At 41.9% G+C, this 22,372-nt stretch overlaps 1 protein-coding gene across 2 annotated transcripts in view; it reads left to right on the top strand.

The window, feature by feature from the left end:
* The window catches only part of SLC9A2 (solute carrier family 9 member A2), a 97,126-nt gene that overhangs the window by 42,636 nt on the left and 32,118 nt on the right, over window positions 1–22,372 (top strand). For both annotated transcript variants that reach the window (XM_077914920.1, XM_077914921.1), the window contains exons 3-5: window positions 2–252; window positions 19,487–19,704; window positions 20,086–20,288. In XM_077914920.1, coding sequence (XP_077771046.1) covers window positions 2–252; window positions 19,487–19,704; window positions 20,086–20,288 — 672 coding nt within the window. The remainder of the gene's footprint in view (window position 1; window positions 253–19,486; window positions 19,705–20,085; window positions 20,289–22,372) is intronic.

The raw sequence follows: 22,372 nt of genomic DNA, 5'->3' as shown, positions 1-22,372 counted from the left end.
GGTCCTGTACAACTTGTTCAAGTCTTTTTGCCAGATGAAAACCATTGAGACCATTGACGTGTTTGCTGGAATTGCAAACTTCTTTGTTGTGGGAATTGGTGGGGTGTTGATTGGCATCTTCCTGGGATTTATAGCAGCATTTACTACTCGGTTCACGCATAACATCCGAGTGATTGAGCCACTCTTTGTCTTCCTGTACAGTTATTTGTCCTATATAACAGCCGAAATGTTTCACCTCTCAGGTATCATGGCGTAAGTATTTACCTCCTTGTTAAAACCACTTAATTTCATTAAATTTAAGTATTCTAAGCCAAGATGCTAAGTTCGAATAAGTTTTATAAAAGAGGTTCTCTTGAATTCTCAAAAAAATTAAAAATGAATTTTCCTTACTCTTTGTGTCAAAGAAGTGAAGAAATTCCACTAAATTTATACTAAAGTGATCTCATACTAGAATAGAAAGCTACCTAAAAATTATCTCTTGACTCTCATATGAAAACTGACAATAAACTGTCACAGTGGATTGTCAGGCACGAAAAATTTTCTGAGTTTGATGCCCACTCAGGGTAGTCCATGTGGGAAGTTCTATGCTTGTTCCAGCAAGGTCATATCACCTAAACTGCATCTGGAATTCTAGAATTGCTTATGGATATTCATTTGAATGATATTAGTGGTAGGGAACCTTCACTTTGTGTGCTAGATTTGATTTGAAGTAATGGCGTTCAGTCATTCACAGCAGAATCCAATGAATAAGGCACGTAATCATGTCATTCTGGCTTTAGCTTTTTAAATGAAGAGGCATGATTATAAAGCAAGAAATTATTACAGATGCAGTTAGTGTATCATTGACTAACGGATTTGGAAGGACATTCTCAAGAAGCTCTTCAAGTGGGCTGAAGATGGGTGGTGTTGGGATCTGATTCTAGACTTCCGAGCATCCCTTTGAAGGAGGTTCCTTGTTGGGCGTGGATGTTTTTGTAACAAAGCTTCCAAGAACAAGTCTATTTTATTATGGTCACACCCCATATAGGGTTGGTGAGAAATACTTAGTAATGAAAAGCCTTTATACGTTTTCATTTTGGCAGATACTTACAGCTCGGTAGGTGCTGGGCTCTATGCAAGGACCAGCTATATATCAAGTTTCTGAGTGGTAAACATAGGTCTGCAGCCTGATTCAGGCATTGCTTTAAGGACGATTTGTTTTTCACCTCTTTTGTATGGGAAGTAGATTAGATTTGTGGTGGAAGAGGTCAGGTGCCTCTCCCTGAGGAGAGTGAGACCCATTATAATGCTAGCCATGAGGTAAAGGCTGTATGGTTTTCTGTTTCACAGAGAACCTAAATAAAGCAACATATTAATCCAGTTTGACCCAGTCATGAAATGTTCTGTATCTTCCTGGTTGCTATTCATATCATTTGTATGACTTCCAGTTGCTTCACTGTTCTTTGACCAGTGTCTTTGAAAGTGTGTGAGCACTTTCAAGGTCTCTAAAGAATGATGGGGGTGGGACTTTGTGGCTGCATTCCAGCAGTGTTCTAATAGCAGTTTGCGTGAGAACCTTGAATATATTTGGACCACATGCATAAGTAGTAAATGTTCTAGAACACTCATATGGTTGTCTGAATATATGTGTCAATTGGCTTGAGGTTGGGGGCAGGGACTGTGATGGGAAGACCCAGAGTACGGGATGGGGGTTAAAGTGTTGGAAGGAGTTGGGGTTGGTGCATCTTGCTTAGCGATGTCCATGAGGACCAGAGTCCACAGAGATTGGAGGCTGGTGCTTCATCAAGATCCTGACCTCCCGTGAAGATGGGATTATTATGCATTTACTCGCTCTGGGAATTAGGAAATAAGGGGCAAATAGGACACCGTGTTCCTGGTAAACAGCACAGATAATTCTCTGCACGATTTGTTGGTGGAAGAAAAACATCCCCTCTGTTTCCAACTTCAAAGTGAACATTTATTTTACAGCCTAGCATACAGAAAGGTCCTTTATTACATTTGAACTAATATTGTCATTGCACACAGTGCGCTAAAATAAGGTAACTCTTAAATGAGATATTATGAGAGGTTTAAAACATTTTTGGGGGTCTGGAATTACCATGCACACCCATTACCTGCTGATAGCAAGTGAAGGGACAGATTGACATTGGAGTGTGTGTGTTCTCAGAAGTGATGCCCTGTTTTCTAATGTGAGGTGATTAGCATGATATTCAGAACTCGCCCACGTGTGCTGTGTGCTGCTTCTGTATGGTGTACATTGTAGATGCGAGTGACCCCCGCTTTGAACAACGTGCACTTCCACATTTTAAGTACTATCCTGACCTTGGGATGTTGGTCCAGAGGATCCACTGTAACGATGCAATTAAAATTGCATACCGGTGTGCACTTCTTTTATAGAACTAGTGATTTTTCCACATTTCAGTTGCACTGAGTTTAGGATTCCTATCATACTTCTATAATTGCACTCTTTTGCCATTTAAAAACAAATTTTAAGGTAAATGGGAGGGAAGGCATGTGACATGATGAGCATGCTCAGTAATTTCCCTTGTTTGCTTAAGAGAAGTGGGTGGCCACACAGAAAGGAAAAGAAGCACTGAGGTTAGGCAGCCGGGGGGCAGAGAGGGTAAAGCCCCTCTCCGAAACTGTAAAACAGTGTAGCGACGTGACTCTGCCTGCCTGAGTTTTGCAAGTTCTCCTCCCTGTCTCCCTCTTCTCCTTCCTTCTTTCCATCTCTACTTCCTCTCCCTTCCCCTTTGGATTGCCTCTCAGATCCAATCCTCTAACCCCCTGTGCTTTCAGCTTTGTCTTGGGCTGGCTCTTAGGCAGCCCGTCCTAGATTGAGATCACACTCAATGAACAGGAAGTTAACACGAAAGTCTGGTTAAAAACAAAACAAAACAGCACTGGGTGTTATATGCAACTGATGAACTAGTGAAAACTACATCTGAAACTAATGATGAACTGTATGTTGGCTAATTGAATATAAATTTAAAAAAGAAAGAAAGAAAAGAAACATCCTTCTGCAGAACAGAAGAGTGGGGTCTGGGTTCAAAATGCAAATCAGTCTCTTAGATAGGAAAGCTCTGGGCAGGACTGCAGCATCTTGGTTTCTTTGGAGAGATGTCGGAAGCGATGTACCTCGGGTAATCACAAAACTCTACTTGCAACTATTGATTTTGCGTCATGGAATTGTAGTGTGATGGGATTTTCACCAAAAATAAGTAAGTGACATAATACGAGGTGGCGTTCTATCTACCTTCTGCTCCTCTGTCTTATGAAAGCTATTTGGAGGGGTTCCTGGAGGTGTAGTTAATTGAAGGTCTGACTCTTGGTTTCAGAAAAAATACTCAGAGTTAAAACACTGACGAGTCCCCATTGTCCCCTTCCTTTAAGCAAAGACACGAAAACAAATGTCTAAGATGATTCTCCCTCCCCTCCAAAAAATTCCTTAAATCAGATCCATAAAGAAGTGAACTGAAATAGGACTTTATTCCCTTCTTGTGAATGGCAGGCACCTTTTCTGGTCCTCACCTGTACCCCAGCACAGTGTCCTGTATTGTAGTCAATAAGACATCAAAAATACAGGGTCACAAAGGAGGGGATGCTTGGTCTCCACAGCAGCTTGCAGCCTGTGGAGTATGTGGATTTCTCTTTGAGGTGCTCCAGGCATTTCAAAAAATGGCTAGGTCATCCTTTGGATAGGAGAGTAAGCACCCAATATTTCTAACTTTTTAAAAAGATTTTATTTATTTGTTTACTTGAGGGGGGAAGAGAGCATGAGTGGGGTTGGGGCTTGGAAGGTGGAGCTGGTGAGGAGCAGAGGGAGAGGGACAAGCAGACTTTGTGTTGAGCATGGAGCCTGATGTAGGGCTCAATCCTATGACCCTGAGATCATGACCTGGGCAGAAATCGAGAGTCAGATGCTCAACCAGCTGAGCCACTCAGGTGGCTCACTTATTTGTTTTCACAGATTCATAATTCCTTAGTCTTCCCTCTCTTGGGGGGTATATAAGATGTTTTCCATTTGCTGTTTCAATTATTCTAGCAGTAAAGAAAATAGGAAATGGTAAATATTAGTCCTGTCTGATGAATGAGTAAATTGAGGCTCAGATGGGCAAAAAACATGGCTACGGACAAGTCTGTGGAAGTTGGGCCTAGACCACAGGTCTCTAGTTGTCAGGCCAGGCCAGCACGTGTCCTAGCATCCACTTAAGAAAAGCAAGTACATTTCAATGAAAATTTTTAAGTGAGACTTTCAGCAGGAATTTCCAGAATGGTAAGCTCAGGCATGAAATCTAGGAGCAGGCCACGCTAGCAGGACTAAGGCAGTCACTGCTGAAGATGTGAAGACCAGATTCTCTCTCCTTCTTGTTTCTTTCTGTATGAGCTGGTAATTGTCATCCATTTCAAACTTGGAGAAAAATAGGAAAGCATGTCTCCATTCACCATTTTGAAGCTTCCACCTGGTCCCTATGGGGAGAAAATGTACACGACATTGAAGGACAATCATAAAACCTTATACAAGTTTCTTATGTAGGTACAGATATATGTATATTTATATGTATAGAATACAGGATTCTTTTATTAGTTTTTTTCCCAGATTTGTCTCATGTTTACTGAATGTTTTTCTCAGTGTACAAATATGACCTGGAGCTGTAACAAATCAATCTGGATAATGTAACCTGGATAAATACTTGCCTGCCTACAAGTCATCAGCTATTATATACTCTCTGGCTTGGCCTCCATGCAAATCCAATTGGTCTTAAAGCCTGTTGAAACAGAGGGCAAGCAGATCACATCAGCTTATTTCTAGTTTGAACTTCAAACTTCAAATGTACTCCCTCATACTCTTCCCCTGCCCCCCCCCCCACACACACACAAGGAAGAAATGGCCTTTAAGTACTGTGTCTGTTGCATAAGAATTAGCTTATCCTGCAGCCAACACTTGAAAGTTAGTTATTGGTTTCATTGCAGGCCAGCTGGAGCTCTTGAGGCAGGGCAGGTCAAGAATGGACGAGGGATGCTCTAAGGACAGGCCCAGGTTTGGTGCCACTCAGCTTTTAGGCATGCATGTTGCAGCCTATCTATACTTGCACCTTCCTCCTCTCTAAGCCGTGTTTCCCTATAGCACTTTAGAGCTTGTAACACTAACATTTTGGGATATAGAGATGGACAGAAATTGATTCTAAATAAGCAAAGTATATTCTTATTTCTAACAGCATAAGCTAAATGAACAGAGAGGTACTCTGTTTTATAAAATATCAACTATTACAAAGTTCCAAAATGTGACTGGCAAAGCTTATAACCATTTCTAAGGCAGGTACCAGCTCTGGCCTCTACCACAGGCTTCCCTCTGAGTCTCTAAAATGTCTCACTGCTATCAACACTGCCCCAAAGGTCACTCCCAGGGAATGCTTTGGTGCACCCTCACATCAGCTGCACAGTAAGAATGAGGCATTGATAATGCTGGGCACCACACTTCTTTAACAATAATTTCAGATTTTCAGATTCATCCGGTACAATCCAGTGTATCTTAGTATTTTGTATGATGTCAGCTGTTTGGCATGTATGAATTGGACAAATTGGTAGGTTCCTGACAGATAGTGACACTTAACGCACAAGTGATTGTGAACGAGCCTGACAAAAATTCTTGTCCTCTCATTAGGGCTCTGATGTATACCTCAGATTTACATAGAACATCTCCCAGCTGAATAAGCAGGCTAGGATACAAATCTTTATGCCACAATTAACAAGCATCAATCCTTGGTTACATTTACCATGTCTTTGTTCCAAAAAACACATCTACCCATCTAACCTACTGAAGTGAAAATTATTTAGACTTTGATGCTTGGGGTTTCAGTAAACACAATTCCAGGAAGAGCCTCCCACTCTCATATCCTTCATTGCTCTAGGTGACAGGGTATGTTTTCTCAAGAGCAGTGCACGGTATTTATAATGGGGGCTCCTTTATTGAGGGAAGGAGAGAGGGGAGTGGGAGTGGAGATGAAGTAGGAAGAAGTTCAGACCATACTTTTGTTGTTCTGCTATGTTAACTCACATTGTATCCTGCTCTAGCCCTCAGAATTAGAGCATCATGGTTATCACACACTTTCAAATATGCAGTGCCACTTGACTCACAGCATCAACCCTTTGGGTTCTGAAGAAAAGCAGGGAGAGTAGAGTTTGGATGGAAGGACAGAGGGGACCAAGATGGTAGCCTTAGATCTCCGGTTCTGGGTTTCATTGGCTCTGCGCTTTTCATTGGCTCATTATACCTTCTATTGCCTTGGCAAATCAAAGCTTTATTTTTGATTTTGGTGCATGCCTTCACTGTGACTCTGACTGGCCCAAACTGACCTCTTTCAAATCTCATGTGACCACCTGAAACACAAATGCTAAATGGTGGGGGTTTGGAAAGAGGTAGTAAAATGAGGCATGAGATTAGTCAAGTAATGAGAAAATAAATCATTATCTTCCTTAATTTTTGGGCACATTCAAGGAACAGTAAAAACAAACAAATGAAAAGCTTATTATTATTTTTTTATTACCACTCATATGTCTTTTATTTCTTTTTTCCTTTTGTACAACTTTGCCTCAATTGAGGGATAAAACTAGAAAAGGCAGAAGGGAATATGAAAGTGTAAACTTCCCCCCCCCCCACACACACACTGTAGCTTTATAACTGGCACGCGTACGTTTAAAGTAGCATGATGACTTAATATATGTATATACTACAAAATGATTACCACAATTAAGTTAGCTAACACATCAATCACATCCCACAGTGGCTGTTGTATGTGTGGTAAGAACTTTTGAGATCTAATCCCTTAGAAACTTTCAAGTATGCAATACCATATTATTAACTATAGTCACCATACTGTACATTAAATCCCATAACTTATTCAATCATCTTATAGGGGAAGTTTGTATACTTGGCCACCTTTATCCATTTCCCTCATCTCCTCCCCCCACCACCCCACAGCTCTCTGCGCCTGATAACAACTGGTCTACTCTCTGTTTTTATGACTTTGGTTTTTTTTTTTTTTATATATAAGATTTTATTTATTCATTTGAGAGAGAGAGAGAGAGGGCGGGGGGAGGAGCAGAGAGAGAGAGGGACAAGCAGCCTCCACATTGAGCATGGAGCCCATCTCGGGGCTCGAGCCCATGACCCTGAGATCATGACCTGAGCCAAAATCAAGCATTGGACCTTAATGGACTGAGCCACCCAGGCGCCCCTATGACTTTGGTTTTTTTAGTTCCCCTACATGAATGAGATCATGCCATATTTGTTCAGAGTAGTGGAAGTGGTTCATGAAATTACTCGGATTTATTTTTATGGTTTAAACTGTTAAATTAAATAGATTCAGTTGATAGACTCCAGCATTTGCTTGGTTTTTCTGAAGAAGGTGCAGAATCAGTGGCCTGTCACGTTTTTCCTTGCTGCTGTCCAGCATGATGACCATCAATGACGTATGGCTTTTGAGTCCTTCAAATGTGGCTAGTCTAAAGTGAGATGTACTCTAAGTTTAAAATCTACACCAGATTTTTAAGATTTAGTAGGAAAAGATTATAGAAATTCCCATTAATGATTTTTATATTGATTCCATGTTGACATGGAATTTGTTGAGTAAAATGAATACATTATGAAAATCAGCTTCACCAGTTTGTTTTTATACTTTTAACCATGACTACTAGGAAATTTAAAAATATAAATATGACTTGTGTTATATATTTTTATTACCATTTTTCTCCAGGGCTCACCATTAGTTTTTAGTTTTTGCTATTTGGATATTTGAAGACTTGTTGAAATATGTTTTTTTCCCCTCTTGATGAAGTAAAAGAAAAAAAAACATGAAAAGATGGAGGAAAAAACAGAATAGAAATGCATTCCCTTCATCGATGTTAATCATGTTGTTTATAAAGAACATTTCTTTGAGAGTAGGGGAGATTAGAAAGCAAAAGAGGAATAACTGAAGGGAAGGCAGAAGCAACTGTGAACAAAGGAAAAATGTTACCCCAAGATCCACATTTGGTGGTTGTGATATAAACTCTTCAAAACCTGGCTGAGGGACGGCACTCTCCCTGAGAACAAGTTGCCATAGCTATAGGAATGAGCAAAGTCCGTTGAAACAGAGTCCGTGAGGTTGGATATTTCCCATTTTTCACAAAGTGAAATTATATTTATTCAATGTTCAAAATAATATATTTTTATGCCTCATCTTCTTATAAGTAAAAGAACATTAAGAACATCATAATCATCTATATGGGGAATATCATTCATATAGTCCGTGAATTGTCAACCACAGGAGTGGTATATGATTCACTTACACAGTTTGTAATTAGGTATTTCCAGATACGGTAAGAATGCAGGAAATAGCATATGGGGTATTTCATAGTACCTGAAAATAGTATAAAAATTAAAAAGAGCTGTTACAATAAATGCCAGCATAAGAGAGTTTCATTTTGGGATCCCTTGGGAATGGCTCAGTTAACCATCTGACTCTTGATTTTCAGCTCAGGTCATGATCTCAGAGTCTTGAGATCAAGCCCTGTGCTGTGCCGGGCATGGAGCCTGTTTTAATATTGTCTCTCTCTGCCTCGCCCCCCTCTCTCTTTTTCATAAAAAAAAAAAGATAGTTTCATTTTGTGAAACACATTTTACGGATTACTTCTTAAGAGCAAACGAATAAAATGCTATAATTTAATTTGGGGCTTTCCTCACTCATGGCTCTTAGGTATGTCATTTTCAAGCACCTTTATTCTAGGGAACGCATTTGGTATTTGCCTGGTGAATTCAAATTACATGCAACTTTAACAACTTCTCCTGAACTAAGGACCCCTTCCCTGAGATCTTTTTGAGGAATGGAGGTTCTAGATAATAACAAGCAACTGGATAATACTGGTTTTATTCTCATTTTTTTCTTTTGACTGTTTCTTAACCATTCTTAGTGTTTAAGTAAAAATGAGTATGTCATTGTATCATTAGGTTACTCTTTGTCCCGAGCTATTTAAAGTAGAATTTCCCTCTTTCAGACTTTCAGGTGTAAGTAAATTGCAATAGTAAGGCTAAAATTATTTCCTAGTAATACATAGGCCAAAATATTAGCAATAGGACTGTAAATCGGAAATGTAAATGTTGTATAATTGCTGAGAAGTAATTACCTTTTTTGTCTTAATGAAAATCTTTTCAGAAAGCTGATACTGAGAGGACACGTGTAGGTACTTCCCAGCTAGTCCTTCTGAGTAGGACACCGGCCTTTGGACACAAGTTAGGGTGCCATTCCCTTCATCAGCGAGTTCAGCCATGGGGGTCAAGATGGGCTCTTTCAAGAACAGGATAGGTGCCCTAAGGAAACCTGCTTCTCTTTCACTTGCTTTAACAAATCTTGGTGTACTTCTCAGCAGTTCTCTGTGTGGGGGAGGAAGCTAGCCTGGTGTAAACCCAGAGGCATTTTCTGTTAGTGTCTTAGGCACAGAGCAGCTGCGAGTCGCTCCTTTTGATGCGATGTAGTGTGTTCTCTCAGTGTGCTTTCTTCTTTTCTGCCACTTTTCCCTTACATCAATCATATCTCGAGTCTTTTATGATGTTCCCAGGGGACCTGGTCAAGTGTCCAAGATTCTTTTTCCCATGTGCACCCTCACAGTTAATCCTCAGCTAGTCAAGAGAAGTCGAGTCACCTGGGATCGTTGTAAGCAGGAGCTCAAGCTCAGACAGTAGAGGGAGGCTCTGTGTGAGCAAGGGAAACCCAGATCAAACCAGATTATTGGCTACTCAGGGAAGCACAAATCAGACCAGGTTCATTGGCTCATATAAATAAATTCATTTTGGGGTGAATGGACCCCAGGCCAGAACCACTTCTCTCTGTGTCTCATCTTCCTTCTGCTGGGCCAACCATCTCTAAAACATCAAACAAGGCTCACAGATTGAGCTTCATACCTCTGCAGCTCTTGTCACTACAGAGTACAGAGTTCTACCTGCCAGCTCCTGTCAAAGGACATTTCAAAGGAAGGATTGTGATTGGCTCAGGGATTTGGAGAGCTGTGATTGGATCAGATGGTGTCACTTGACCAGCCCTGTGGCATGAGAAGTACTGGTAGAAGGCAGTCAAGTTAAATTTACTTTGAGTGGACCAGCCTCATAATCTATGTTGAGGACAAGGTATCAGGGAAGCCTCAGTCCTTTATAGTATGGTGGGGGTTGGCCTGGTGATATACTGAGTTGAAGCCTCAGTGATGAAGAGAAGGACACTATGTGTTGAGGCTGGTGTGGGGCTGAGGACTCCAAACTGAAAAGCTCTGGTACATCCAGGGAGTGGAGCCTCAGGGTGCTGAGAAAGGTAGTAGAGGCTTGGCCTAGCTGTGTTTTGTTCTGTAGGTAGTCGAGAACTTTGGAAGCTTTGAGCAAAGAGGTGACACATTGTACATCTGTTTCATAGTGAAGATTGGAGTGCCTCCAAAGCTTTCTTGCGTCATTACATAGAAAACTGATAGTGTTTTCATAGCACTCTGAAGTGACAGTGGCCGTCATGGCCTTGGGCTCATTGGATGCCCCCAGGGCCAGGGAATCCCTGTCTGGGTAGAAGGAGACGAAGAGCTGCTGGCAGCAGGGTGAAGGCACCCGGGTGGAGACACGTCAGGAAAGGAATGTGTGCAGACTCCTACCTACTAATCCAGGCAAGAGGAGATGGAGCCTGCACCCAGAACAAGTAATGGAAATTGGGAGAAGGGAAAGAAAAATTAGGTAGTAAAGTACAATGAAGTCCTCACATCTCATGTTGGCCCTTATTTTCACTCTTCAATAAAATTGTAAATAAAATGATTCAAGTTTCAGCTCTCCCTCATTCACTTCTCCTCCCCTGAACCTGCTGCCTATAACCCCTTTTGCTTTCCTCAGCCTTGGATGTATTTAGGAATCACCTGGAAAGGTTGTTAACATCTACAGAAGTTCAGGGCCCAGCCAGAGATTCTGATTCTATAGGTCTGGGATGGAGCCCAGGAATTTGCATTTTTTCCAAGAATATCTAATAATTAAAGAAAAGCCATACTTTTATAAAAGAAACACAAAGCCTTTGCCAACATTTTCCAACTAAAGTCAGTGGACTCTGTGGGTCCTTTGATGCTTTGTGTGTCATTACACTATTGACGGTGAGCTGTGTTTCTGTATGTGCTCTTTCCATAAAATCATGACTGACTTATGTGTCAGTAAGTGAACTGTAAACATTAGTTGAATTGAGTTGAAAACCTATAAAGAAGAAGAGACAAGAGATGTGGAAAATCTGGGAAAAGGGCAAGACTATATGAATAATCAGGCATTTATCATAGTTTAAGTTTCCTTTTTTTTTTTTTGTATTTTAAGAAAAGTTTAATTTTTATGCTTGAATCCTCTCAAAAACAAATTTTGGGGACCCCTGAGTGTCTTAGTCAGTTAAGTGTCCAACTCTTGATTTTGTCTCAGGTCATGATCTCAGGTCAGGTCATGAGATTGAACCTCATATTGGGCTCTGTGCTGGACATGGAACCTCCCTAAGATTCTCTCTCTCTCTCTCTCTGTGCCCCTGCCCCTACCCCACTCACATACTCTCACTCTCTCAAAAACAAAACAACAAAACAAAACAACAACAAAACAAAAACAAATTTTGTTTGCTTTTTTTTTTTTCATATATCAGACTCTCTCTTGGTTGTCAGCTTTCTTAGAAGAGGTGATCCATTATATGGTAAATTCATGCCTTGGAATTTAGTAATTAACCTCACATAAGTGAATACTTGAGAGCATACAGTTTACCCTGAGTTACCATAAGACCTGGCTTTAATCAATGCAGAGAAAGCTTTTTAATTGTCCTTTGTCAGTCCTAATGCTTAACACTGATTAGTGGAGTATGCTTTCATATCTGGCAAAGTCTTTATTGAGAATATACAACTCTATTTGGACCGTATTTGGACTCTCTACAATTGGATCCATACTTTTTAAGTTCATACATAGAGATAGAATAGGAGCAAAAGAACTTTGCAACATTCTTCTTATCTGTTTAACTTAAATTCTAAGCAGTTCTGATTACAGAAGACCTCTCCTCATCTGGGAATGGAAATTAGAGAATTGACCACACCTTAAAAAAATGAAAGCACTTGTATTTAGAAACTGAATTCCCTGAGGCATGGCCTCACCTCATGAACATAAACAGACAAGATATATATTGTTTATCTTCACAACCAGCAATCTGCTGTCTCTACCTGCCTTCAGTTTATTAATGCTGGTCCCTTTGGTTCTACAGATCACAGCCATCTAAATGAAGGGTTCTGGACCTTCATTAAACTAAAATCAGCCAGTATAATTTGAACCTGCATCTCAGTACCATGACATGCAGGGAACCATGGTAAGTGTAGATGAATGCTAGTCCTGCTCTTTCAACGCATACATTCTGGTAGAAGGAAACGAACATTTATGGAAGAGTGGCTTCATGGACTGATGGGATGGACTCACAGAGTAGTACAGAGAAAAGTGTTTGTTGAAATTTTTCTATACAGAAATCGTCAAATGACAGATCATCTAAATACAAAGTCTATTTTTACCCCCCAAAGACACTGCTGAGATGGTATTAGCTGGCATAAATTTCTTGTGTGCTGTATATAGCATGACATAGCGATGAAGAAAACCTCAACTGCTGGTGAACGTAAAAACCGCTAATTATAGTGCTTTAGCTTCTCGGTCTCTAAATTGGTGATAATCACCATACACTTATGTTGAGATGTGATGTGAGGTAAGGTAATAACAAAGCAGAAAGTACCCATGCATTCTGCACATACCTTACTTCCATGTGGCCCCACAGAATAGAAGCTGACACCTGTCAAAACAGAGACATATTTTGGGATATTTTGTGGACCAGGTAGGTGCTACAATGGATTCTGCAAACAAAATGAAGACCAGTGCAGGAAATGAGTTGACTCCTGCCTCTAGTTTTGTGTCCCTCCAAATATGTTCCCCATAATTCCTTCAGGGTTCTCTTTCTAGAACACAAAATCTGTCCACACCACAACACCATCCCCATGAACAATTCTTCAATGCAATCATTGATTCAAATCATATTAATGACCTGTTGGGCACTATGCTAAACATCAATGACCCTTTTTTTTTTTCTCATGAAACTGTAAGTTGATTTGGGGATAGGCATTAATTATATGATCAAAGATAAACTCTCACTTTATCCCTCCAGCCTCTGGAATAAAGTTGAAACTCCTAAGCATACATAGCATATAGCTGTATCATTGTCATCATCCGGCCCCTACTTCCTTTCATCCTTGCCCTTTAACATTATCATCCCTCTCTTCTCTGGCTAACAGAATCAGTGCCCATTTCCTGAGTATGCCAACCTGTCTCTTGCTTTCTTTCATGCCTTTGCACATGGCCACTTCATTTTCTTGGCTTTCTTCTTCCTGCTTGGTGAGCTCTTCACTTAGCCATGGAGATGTTGCTCAAAGGGACCCCCTTCTGTGGCAGAGGTAGTGGTTTCCTTCCCTGTGCTCCCAAAGCCTTGTTTCTCATCTCCATTGCTGACATTTGCACTGTTCTATCACGATATTTTTGTGACCCTTTCTCTTCTGAGACTGTGAACCCTTGAAAGTAGAAGCTGTGTCTTACTTGATTTTATCTTCCCTAACCCCAGCACAGAACTCAACCCAGAGTAGATGCTAAGAAAATGTTGGTTGATATTAAATGGTTCTTCATAATCCTATTAGCTAAATATGGAGACTAGTAAAGAGAGACATGCGTGGAAAGAGGGGGACGACTCAGTGACATAGGCAAGTAAAAGTAAGGTCATATTGCTAAAGGGCAATAGTTCTATATATGAAGGATCTTTAGAGTTAAGAAGTTCAACTGGAAGGGTGCCTGGGTGTCACAGTTGGTTGAGTGTCTGGCTTTTAATTTTGGCTCAGGTTGTCATCCCAGGGTCGTGAGATCCAGCCCTGCATTGGGCTCTGTGCTCGGTGCTGAGGCTGCTTCAGATTCTCTCTCACTCTCCCTCTCTCACTCATATGTGCATTCTCTCTCTCTCTCTCTCTCTCTCTCTCTCTCTCTGTCTTTCAGGAAAATAAATCTTTAAAGAAAAAAATTCAACTAGAATTTTCTAAAATGTAAAGAGTCTCTTTAGGTTATTATTCTATTGTGGATATTATCTAACGCATCGATGTTCAGAATGAAAAGCCATGGATTTCAGGCATGAAATCCTCATGGGTTTCCATTGCTGATGGAGGAAGAAATCCCACTTCTCTGTAAAGACAGTGGATCTGGGATATGCTTTGACATGACCTTGTCCCCAAGGACACTCCTGGCCAGGCACTTTGGACCCAGTGAGACTGAGGGCAGTCAGACACCAGCCAGAACCATTCCCATCTCATAAGTCTCATGTAGTTCTTTTAGAAAAATAAAGAAGCAAATTTATGGTACCAAGACTAATAGCTGTAGATGATGATCAATGCAGAGGGAGAAAGGTTTCTCTTCTTCTCTACTTCTGGGAGACTGTATTGTGTTTGCCTCCCTAACTGGTAGTTTTGTGTACTTGCGATGATATTGCAGGGAGGTGGTTTGGCTTCAGGTCAGAGTATACCACAACAAAAAACCTTTGCAATGAAAACACCTCCTGGCCTTTGCTTGAGGGGCCATGTGCATTAAGCTGTATGTGGCAGACCAGAACAGGGACCTTTGGAGCATTTGTCCCCAGCCCGTAGAGCGCATCAATGTCGTAGACACACCTAGGCTTCCTGAACAGGGCACTACCAGATGCAGAGGCCTCTGGTACCCACTGGGGCCATTCTTCTCTCTGCAGGGTCTCACTGTGCTGGTAGGAAATAGCTTTAAGTTACAGCAAGGTGTCTGGCAGACATGAGCATCACCGCTGGTGTCACGTTAAGGACACAGAGCAATGGAAATCGATCCTGTGGACATTCATGTAAAATTCATTTATTCTTTTTATTCTTACACCAAAGCTTTATTTTTGATAATTTCTGAGTAGAATTTTTATTGAATTGCTCACATAATGAACTGAAAATTACTCTTTACCCGTATGGTTTACATTTTGCCCACTGACTGATGGTCTTAGAGGGAAATGTTTATCATATACACAGAAACAATATTCTCCAGCCTTTCCAAAATCGCTTTTTGAATGATAAAAAGAAAAGCCAATGCCAGGAGGGAGAGAGGGAGATGGGGTAGTATGAAAAACATAGGGATTTAAACTCTAAAGCTGATGTTTTATTTTAAAAAATAAAAGGATTAGAAAGAGCTGGGTAGTGGGTACTTTGGTGTTTATTCTCTGTATTTGTCTCTAAGCTTAAATGCTTTGTAATAAAATCATTTGGAGGCACCTTTTGCATAGCATTAGAGCATGTCAGGAGGTAATATGACCATTATAATTTATTTTTGTTACAAATCTTCAACTTGATAAAATTTAGGAGAAGCCCATTAGTTTGTGTTGGTGGGTATCTCTCTCTCTCTCTCTCTCTCTTTTTTATAAAAATATATTCTTTAGAATCTTAATCAGTTTAATTGGGCTTTTGCCTTCATATTGGGTGAATCTTACATTTTCAAGTCTGGTTAAGGAAAAATCAAACCAAGATATGAAAGGAGAAGATGTTCAAAACCGTAGTTAACAATGGTTTTTATTCCAGTGGGGGGCTGGCAAGATGCCCTAGCGTAGGCTTACTCAGAGAGATGCCACGTGCCCTTCTGCTCTCCCCTGTCTCTTATCTGCTGGTGGAGGCTCTAGTCAGCATGACAGAGCATCTGTTAGCTGCTCTGTCACCAAGCACACTGGAGCAGCCCTGGCCACGCTTCTCTGGAGACACATGCTTGATTGTGCCCATCAAACCAGGGAGGTGAATCCAGCAATAGTGTGATCCGCTGAATACGGGCCCCTAAAGATTCTCATCCCTAGACCCTCCCTGTAAACATGTTACCTTAATGGCAGAAGGGACTTCGCAGGTGTGATTAAGTTAGAGTCTTGAGATGGGGAGATGACACTGGATTAGGTGAGTGGTTGGATAGTATGACACAGACACTGAGGAGAGGGTAGTAGGAAGGTCCAGGTAGAGGGAGATGTGGCCAAGGAGGCAGAGGTGAGCTAAGGCATGGGAGCAGCCTCTAGACTGGAAAAAAGTGAGAAAAAAAGTGAGAAATCTCCCCGAGAGCCTCCAGAAGGCACAGAGCCCTATCAGCACCTTGATTTTAGCCCAGTGAAAGTGGTTTTAGACTGTTGACCCCTGAAAGTGAAAGACAATAGGTCTGTGTTGTAGTCACTAAGTTCTGGCTAATTTCTTACTGCAGCTGATGGAACCTAATACAGATAGTCTTGCACTTGAGAAAGGATGAGCAAGGGCTTGGCAGAGGAGTAAGACTTCTTCCCCATCAGAGGTAACCAGGCTCACTGAGAGCTTGGACAGAGCTCGGCGGTGCTGGCTTTGAGTCCGACTGCTTGAGTCAAAATCCTGGCACCACCATTTATTAGCAGTGTCATCTTGAATAAGTGGACCTCTGTCTGCCTTTGTTCTCTCGTCTGTAAAATGGGAATGATAACAGAACTTGCTTCAGAGGCTTGTAATGAAGTTAACTGGCATAATCCACACCAAGCGCTTGCATAGTACCTGGCACAGAGCAGGGGTGCTATAAAGGTTGACTATTATTATATAAGCCCTCAGCTATTCAAGGCTTTGCCCTGTGTTTGTGGTTGCTGAAATTTATTGGCTTATGTAATAAGGCACTCATTCTTGTGGGAACCACATGAATTATGCATTCCTCCCTCATAAACACCCAAAAGAAGTACCCACTCATTCTGGGGGCAGTGACATCTTGGCTAAATGCATGAGTCCTGACCTGGTGGGGTCTTTGTTTTCTCTTAATAGGGGCACACAAACAAATTTATATTTGTTTGTTTGTATGAAACCGATCTTTTTTTGCAGGGAAATATGTTCATGATTACCCGTTTAGGTCTTCACTCAGAGAGCCCTTGGGTTTGTGTTCTTCTTCCTTTCCTTATGCTTGCAGTAGGAGGATTTTCCTAACATAAAAATAAAATCTCAGGGTCAGGAGGACTACATGCAGTGTTTGGGAGCAGGGTGCATTTAGGGTCATTGTAGCTCTGAAGTTACGAGAATGGGGAAAACTTGACAGATCATGACCAGTAGTTGGCTTATAGCATGGTGATCATCACTCATGGAAGGCAGACGCTCACTCAAATTCTGTCTTCCTTCACCTAGAACACCTTCTGATAATGAAGTCCTCTGGTACTTTCTAATATCCATGTCTATGTATACATTTTTTTATCATTTAACTTTTCTTTCATCATGATAAGTGTACTCTTTAATGCCCATCCCCCATGTTCCCCATTCCCCCACCTGCCTCCCCTCCACTAACCATCAGTTTGTTTTCTATAGTTATGGGTCTGTTTCTTGGTTTGTCTCTTTGTCTTTTTTTATCCTTTGCTTGTTTGTTTCTTAAATTCCACATATGAGTGAAACATATGGTATTTGTCTTTCTCTGACTGACTTATTTGGCTTAACATTATACTCTCTAGCTCCATCCATGTCGTTGCAAATGGCAAGAGTTCATTCATTTTTATGGCTAAGGACTATTTGATTGTATGTACATACCACCTCTTCTTTATGCATTCATCTGTTGTTGGACACTTGGGCTGCTTCCATAGTTTGGCTATTGTGAATAATGGTACTATAAACACGGGGATGCATGTATCCCTTTGAATTAGTGTTTCTGTATTTTTAAGGTAAATACCAACTAGTGTGATTCCTGGGTCATAGAATAGTTCTATTTTTAACTTTCTGAGGAACCTCCATGCTAGTTTCCGGAGTGGCTGTACCAGTTTGGCTTCCTACCAACAGCACGTGGTAGGTTCGCCTTTCTCCACATCCTTGCCAAACCTGTTATTTCTTATGGTTTTGATTTTAGCCATTCTGACAGGTGTGAGGTGATATCTCATTGTGGTTTTGATTTGCATTTTCCTGATGATCAGTCGTGTTGAGCATTTTTTCATGTGTCTGCTGGCCATTTGTATGTCATCTTTGGACAAATGTCTGTTCATGTCTTCTGCCCATTTATAATTGGGTTATTTGTTTTGGGGGTATTGATATATAAGTAAAATATATATAAGTTCTTTATATATTTTGGATACTAACCCTTTATTGGCTGTGCCATTTGCAGACATCTCCCATTCAGCAAGTGGCCCTTTGGTTTTATTGATTGCTTTCTTCCTTGTGCAGAAACTTTTCATTTTGATAGTCTCAGTATTTTTTGTTTTTTACTTTTTATTTGCCTTGCCTCAGGAGATATATCTAGACAAATGTTGTTACAGCTGACGTCTGGTATCAGTGTCTCTTTAGATAGAACCTGGGAGGGCAGCCCAGGTGGCTCAGCCACTTAGCGCCGCCTTCAGCCCAGGGCATGATCCTGGAGACCTGGGATAGTGTCCCACATCAGGCTCCCTGCTTGGAGCCTGTTTCTCCTTCTGCCTATGTCTCTGCCCCCCCCCCCCACCCCCCGTCTCTCATGAATAAATAAATAAAATCTTAAAAAAAAGAACCTGGAATGAGCTGTCAGCCAGCTCATACTGAATTTCCCTCTGTAGGTGACTTTTGAGATGGTCAGGGGAGCATTTCAGACAGAGAGGAGCTTATGCACAGAGTAAGGCAAGAAGATAGCAAAGAGCAGGGCGTATTAGGGAAATTATAGTTAAGGCATATGGTGTATGCTGGGTGGAGAGGGCATATGGTGTATGCTGGGTGGAGAGGGCATTCCCTTACCAGAATGCGCACATGCTCTATTAAAATAGATATGGTTGGAGGGGAAATCAGAGCTCTGTGGTCCTGGAGTTTTGGAGATTATGGGAGAAACAGGAAAAAAAGTTTCTTTTCTTTGGGTGTTCTCAGAACCTATGAATACATTGTGAATTTTCCAGAAGTGGAAACAAAGGCACTGGGATTAAAAAAAAAAAAAAGAGTTAGTGCATCCAAGAGATACTCAGGATGAAGGGTAAAAAACAATTGGTGACCAATGAGATGGTGGCGGGTGGGGGGGGCACAGGAGAGGTGTGGCAAGGGAGAAAAGGCATGAGACTAGTTTCAAGTTTAGGCAATGCCTTAGCATTTTTGGCACTAGAGGGATGGAGAAGATGAAACTGCTTTTATAGGAAGTTAGTAGGTTTTGAGTTTATTGTGGACTGCTTTCTTTGTGATGCTGGCAGGTGCCGATGCCCACAGACTACAAAGCTGGGCGGAGCCGAGAATTTCAAACCAATTGGTACTGATGAAGACTTCTAGAATTAGGTCCCAACGACGCAAATCACATTCATTTATACAAATCAACCAGTCATGTTCTAGTGACGGGCGGAAGGGTAGAGGCCTCACTTAGCTCTTAAATGCTGACTGTTACATGCCGATTAGGCCCGTTGTCATGTTTATATAGAAGCTGTATCTTCTCTTGCAGAATCACTGCTTGTGCAATGACTATGAATAAGTATGTGGAAGAAAACGTATCTCAAAAGTCCTACACAACCATCAAGTACTTCATGAAGATGCTGAGCAGTGTCAGCGAGACCCTGATCTTCATCTTCATGGGCGTGTCCACTGTTGGGAAGAACCACGAGTGGAACTGGGCCTTCGTGTGCTTCACACTTGCCTTCTGTCTCATCTGGCGAGCACTGGGTAATGGTGCTTGTTTCCCAAAGGGACATCCGGCAACACTCACTAGAAGAATGGGGCTTGCTTCTTCTCATGGCTTGCCCTTGGCTGCTGCTACTTCATCTTCTTCCTCTTCCTCTCCTCCCCATCTCCCCCATTCCACATGGATTCTTTTCATCCCCAAGTACCTTCATGACTCTGCCATCAGACTGACCTCCCTTGGCCTCCTTGAGTTCATGTTTTCACCCGTTATCCCAGAACAACAAACACCAAGGAAGGGTGAAAAGACCGTGGGGCTTGTTAGATGCTTTGTTCTGTCTCAGAAGCACAGAGAATGAGTCTCACTGGTTTCGTGTTCTGGACTCACACCATCTGTTTTCTTTGGTTTTTGCTTTTCATTCTCAGGTGTCTTTGTCCTGACTCAGGTCATTAACTGGTTCCGGACGATCCCCCTGACCTTTAAGGATCAGTTCATCATCGCCTATGGAGGGCTCCGAGGTGCCATCTGCTTTGCGCTTGTGTTTCTCCTACCTGCTGCTGTGTTTCCTAGGAAAAAGCTGTTCATTACAGCTGCGATTGTTGTCATATTCTTTACTGTCTTCATCCTGGTGAGTAAAACTCTCTCTCCTGGCAAAGTCTCTCTGGTTACTGGGAGAGGAGACAAGACCTGTCAGGCTATCTGGATGAACTCCTCTTACAGGAGGCAAAGTGGCAAAGGCTTTGTCGAAGCTCTGGTGGTTATGATGTTAAGGAAAATATTGCTTCCTTGTGTCACCTGATTATGCAGGGGCCTAAGAGAATCCAATTTGGTCACTTGGCCCATGCGCAGGAATTCTTATTTAAGGAAACTCAGCTAAGTGATCTAAGCATACTGCTGGAAACTTATGAACTGAGTTTACTAATCCTTGTCATTTGTCGAACTCTCTGACCTAGTAAATGTACTTTTTAAATGCTAATTGTGTGATGACCTTCCAACAGCAATTTGACATTACTTGACTGCATAGCAGTGTGTCCCTTGAAAGGGTGGGATGCGTGAATATATGCTTAGTACCAGAGACAGAAAGTGTGGTAGGAAGAATGCAGGTTGGCATCAAGATCCTCACTCTGTCTATCAATCTCTAAGTCAATAAGCCAGCCCTTCGGGGATTATATTTTGCAGATACTCATGTAGTAAATATGTATTGGACTCTTGCTATATGTCAGACCACCCTCTCGGTGCTCAGAATCCGTGAGTGAACAAGATGCAGAAATATCCCTGTCCCTGTGAACTTACATCCCAGAGGGGATGCCAGATGCCTGACACTAGACATACTAAGTGAGTAAATATTATAGAGGAGATAAGAAGGTGAAAGGTTCTGTGCAATAAGAAGTGGAATGGTGAGTGAGGGGGAGTTCACTCACTAAATAGAATTGTCATGGAAGATGAAAAAATGACATTTGAGCAAAGGCTTATGGGTGGGGGAGTGAAGGAATTAGCTAAGCCAAAGAACAGTTCAGGCAGATAGGACCAAAGGTATGCAGGCAGTATGTTCCTGGCCAGTGTGGCTGGAGAGATGAGGACGAAAGCAGTGAGGGGGAGTCTCACTATCCTATGTCCTACATAGGATAAGGCCACACAAGCCCACGTAGGGACTGGCTCTTCACCATGTGGAATGGAAGCCATCAGGTTCTGTGCAGAAGCATGTGTTTTGATTGACTTTGTAAAAGGATCACCTGGACATTGGGAGAACAGGCTCCTAAGGGAGTATAGACACAGTATTGCACGGAGGCCAGTACAATCACCAAGCAAGACCAGCGCCCAGAAGGGTTGAGATCCTTGGATCCATTCTGAAGGTGGAACCTACAGGATCCCTGATGGGTTAGACGTTGATGTGAGGGCCAGAGCCGTCCCAGGGGACTCTGGGGCTTTTGGCCTGAGCGGCTGGGAGGAGAGACTTCCTCTCAGGTGAGAAGGGAGGGGTGTGGGTGGAGGGGATGGGACTCAGTCACAGGCATGCCAGGTTAGACCTACAAGCAGAGGGATGAGTAGGCGGCAGGATCCTGGCTGGGTCTGGACTTCAGGAGACAGCTTGGTCATCCGCACAGAGCTGGCGTTTGAAATCCTGAGCCTGACGGGATTCTCAAAGGAGTGAACATATATCAAAGAAGCCAGTACACAGGACCAGGAGCTTGTCTCTAGGGCAGCCCAACCTTAAGACTGGAGAGAAGAGGAAGGCAGCCAAGGGCTAGTGATAATGACAGAGGGGAAACGCCAGGAGGTAACTGTTTATTTTTTATTTATTTTTATTTTGTTTATTTTTAGGAGTACTTTTTATTTATTTATTCTTTGTTTTAAAGATTTATTTAGTGGGTGGCTCAATTGGTTAAACATCTGCCTTTGGCTCAGGTCATGATTCCAGGGTCCTGGGATCGAGCCCGGCATTGGGCTCCCTGCTTTGGGGGGAATCTACTTTTCCCTCTGCCTCTACCCTTCCCCCTCCTTGTATGCTCTCTCTCTTAAATAAATAAAATCTTTTAAAAGAACAAAGATTTATTTACTTTTTTGAGAGAGATAGAGAGGTAGGAAGGGCAGAGAGGGTGGGAAAGGGACAAGCAGACTTCTTGCTGAGTGCAGAGCCAGACTGAGATCCCAGCCTGAGCTGAAACGAAGAGTCAGTTGCTTAACTGAAGGTGCCCCTTCAGGAGGTATTTT

The sequence above is a fragment of the Canis aureus genome, chromosome 11 (genome assembly GCF_053574225.1).
Source record: "Canis aureus isolate CA01 chromosome 11, VMU_Caureus_v.1.0, whole genome shotgun sequence".
NCBI lineage: Eukaryota > Metazoa > Chordata > Mammalia > Carnivora > Canidae > Canis > Canis aureus.
The sequence above is the reverse complement of the archived record's forward strand: the minus strand, read 5'-3'. Positions and strand labels throughout refer to the sequence as shown.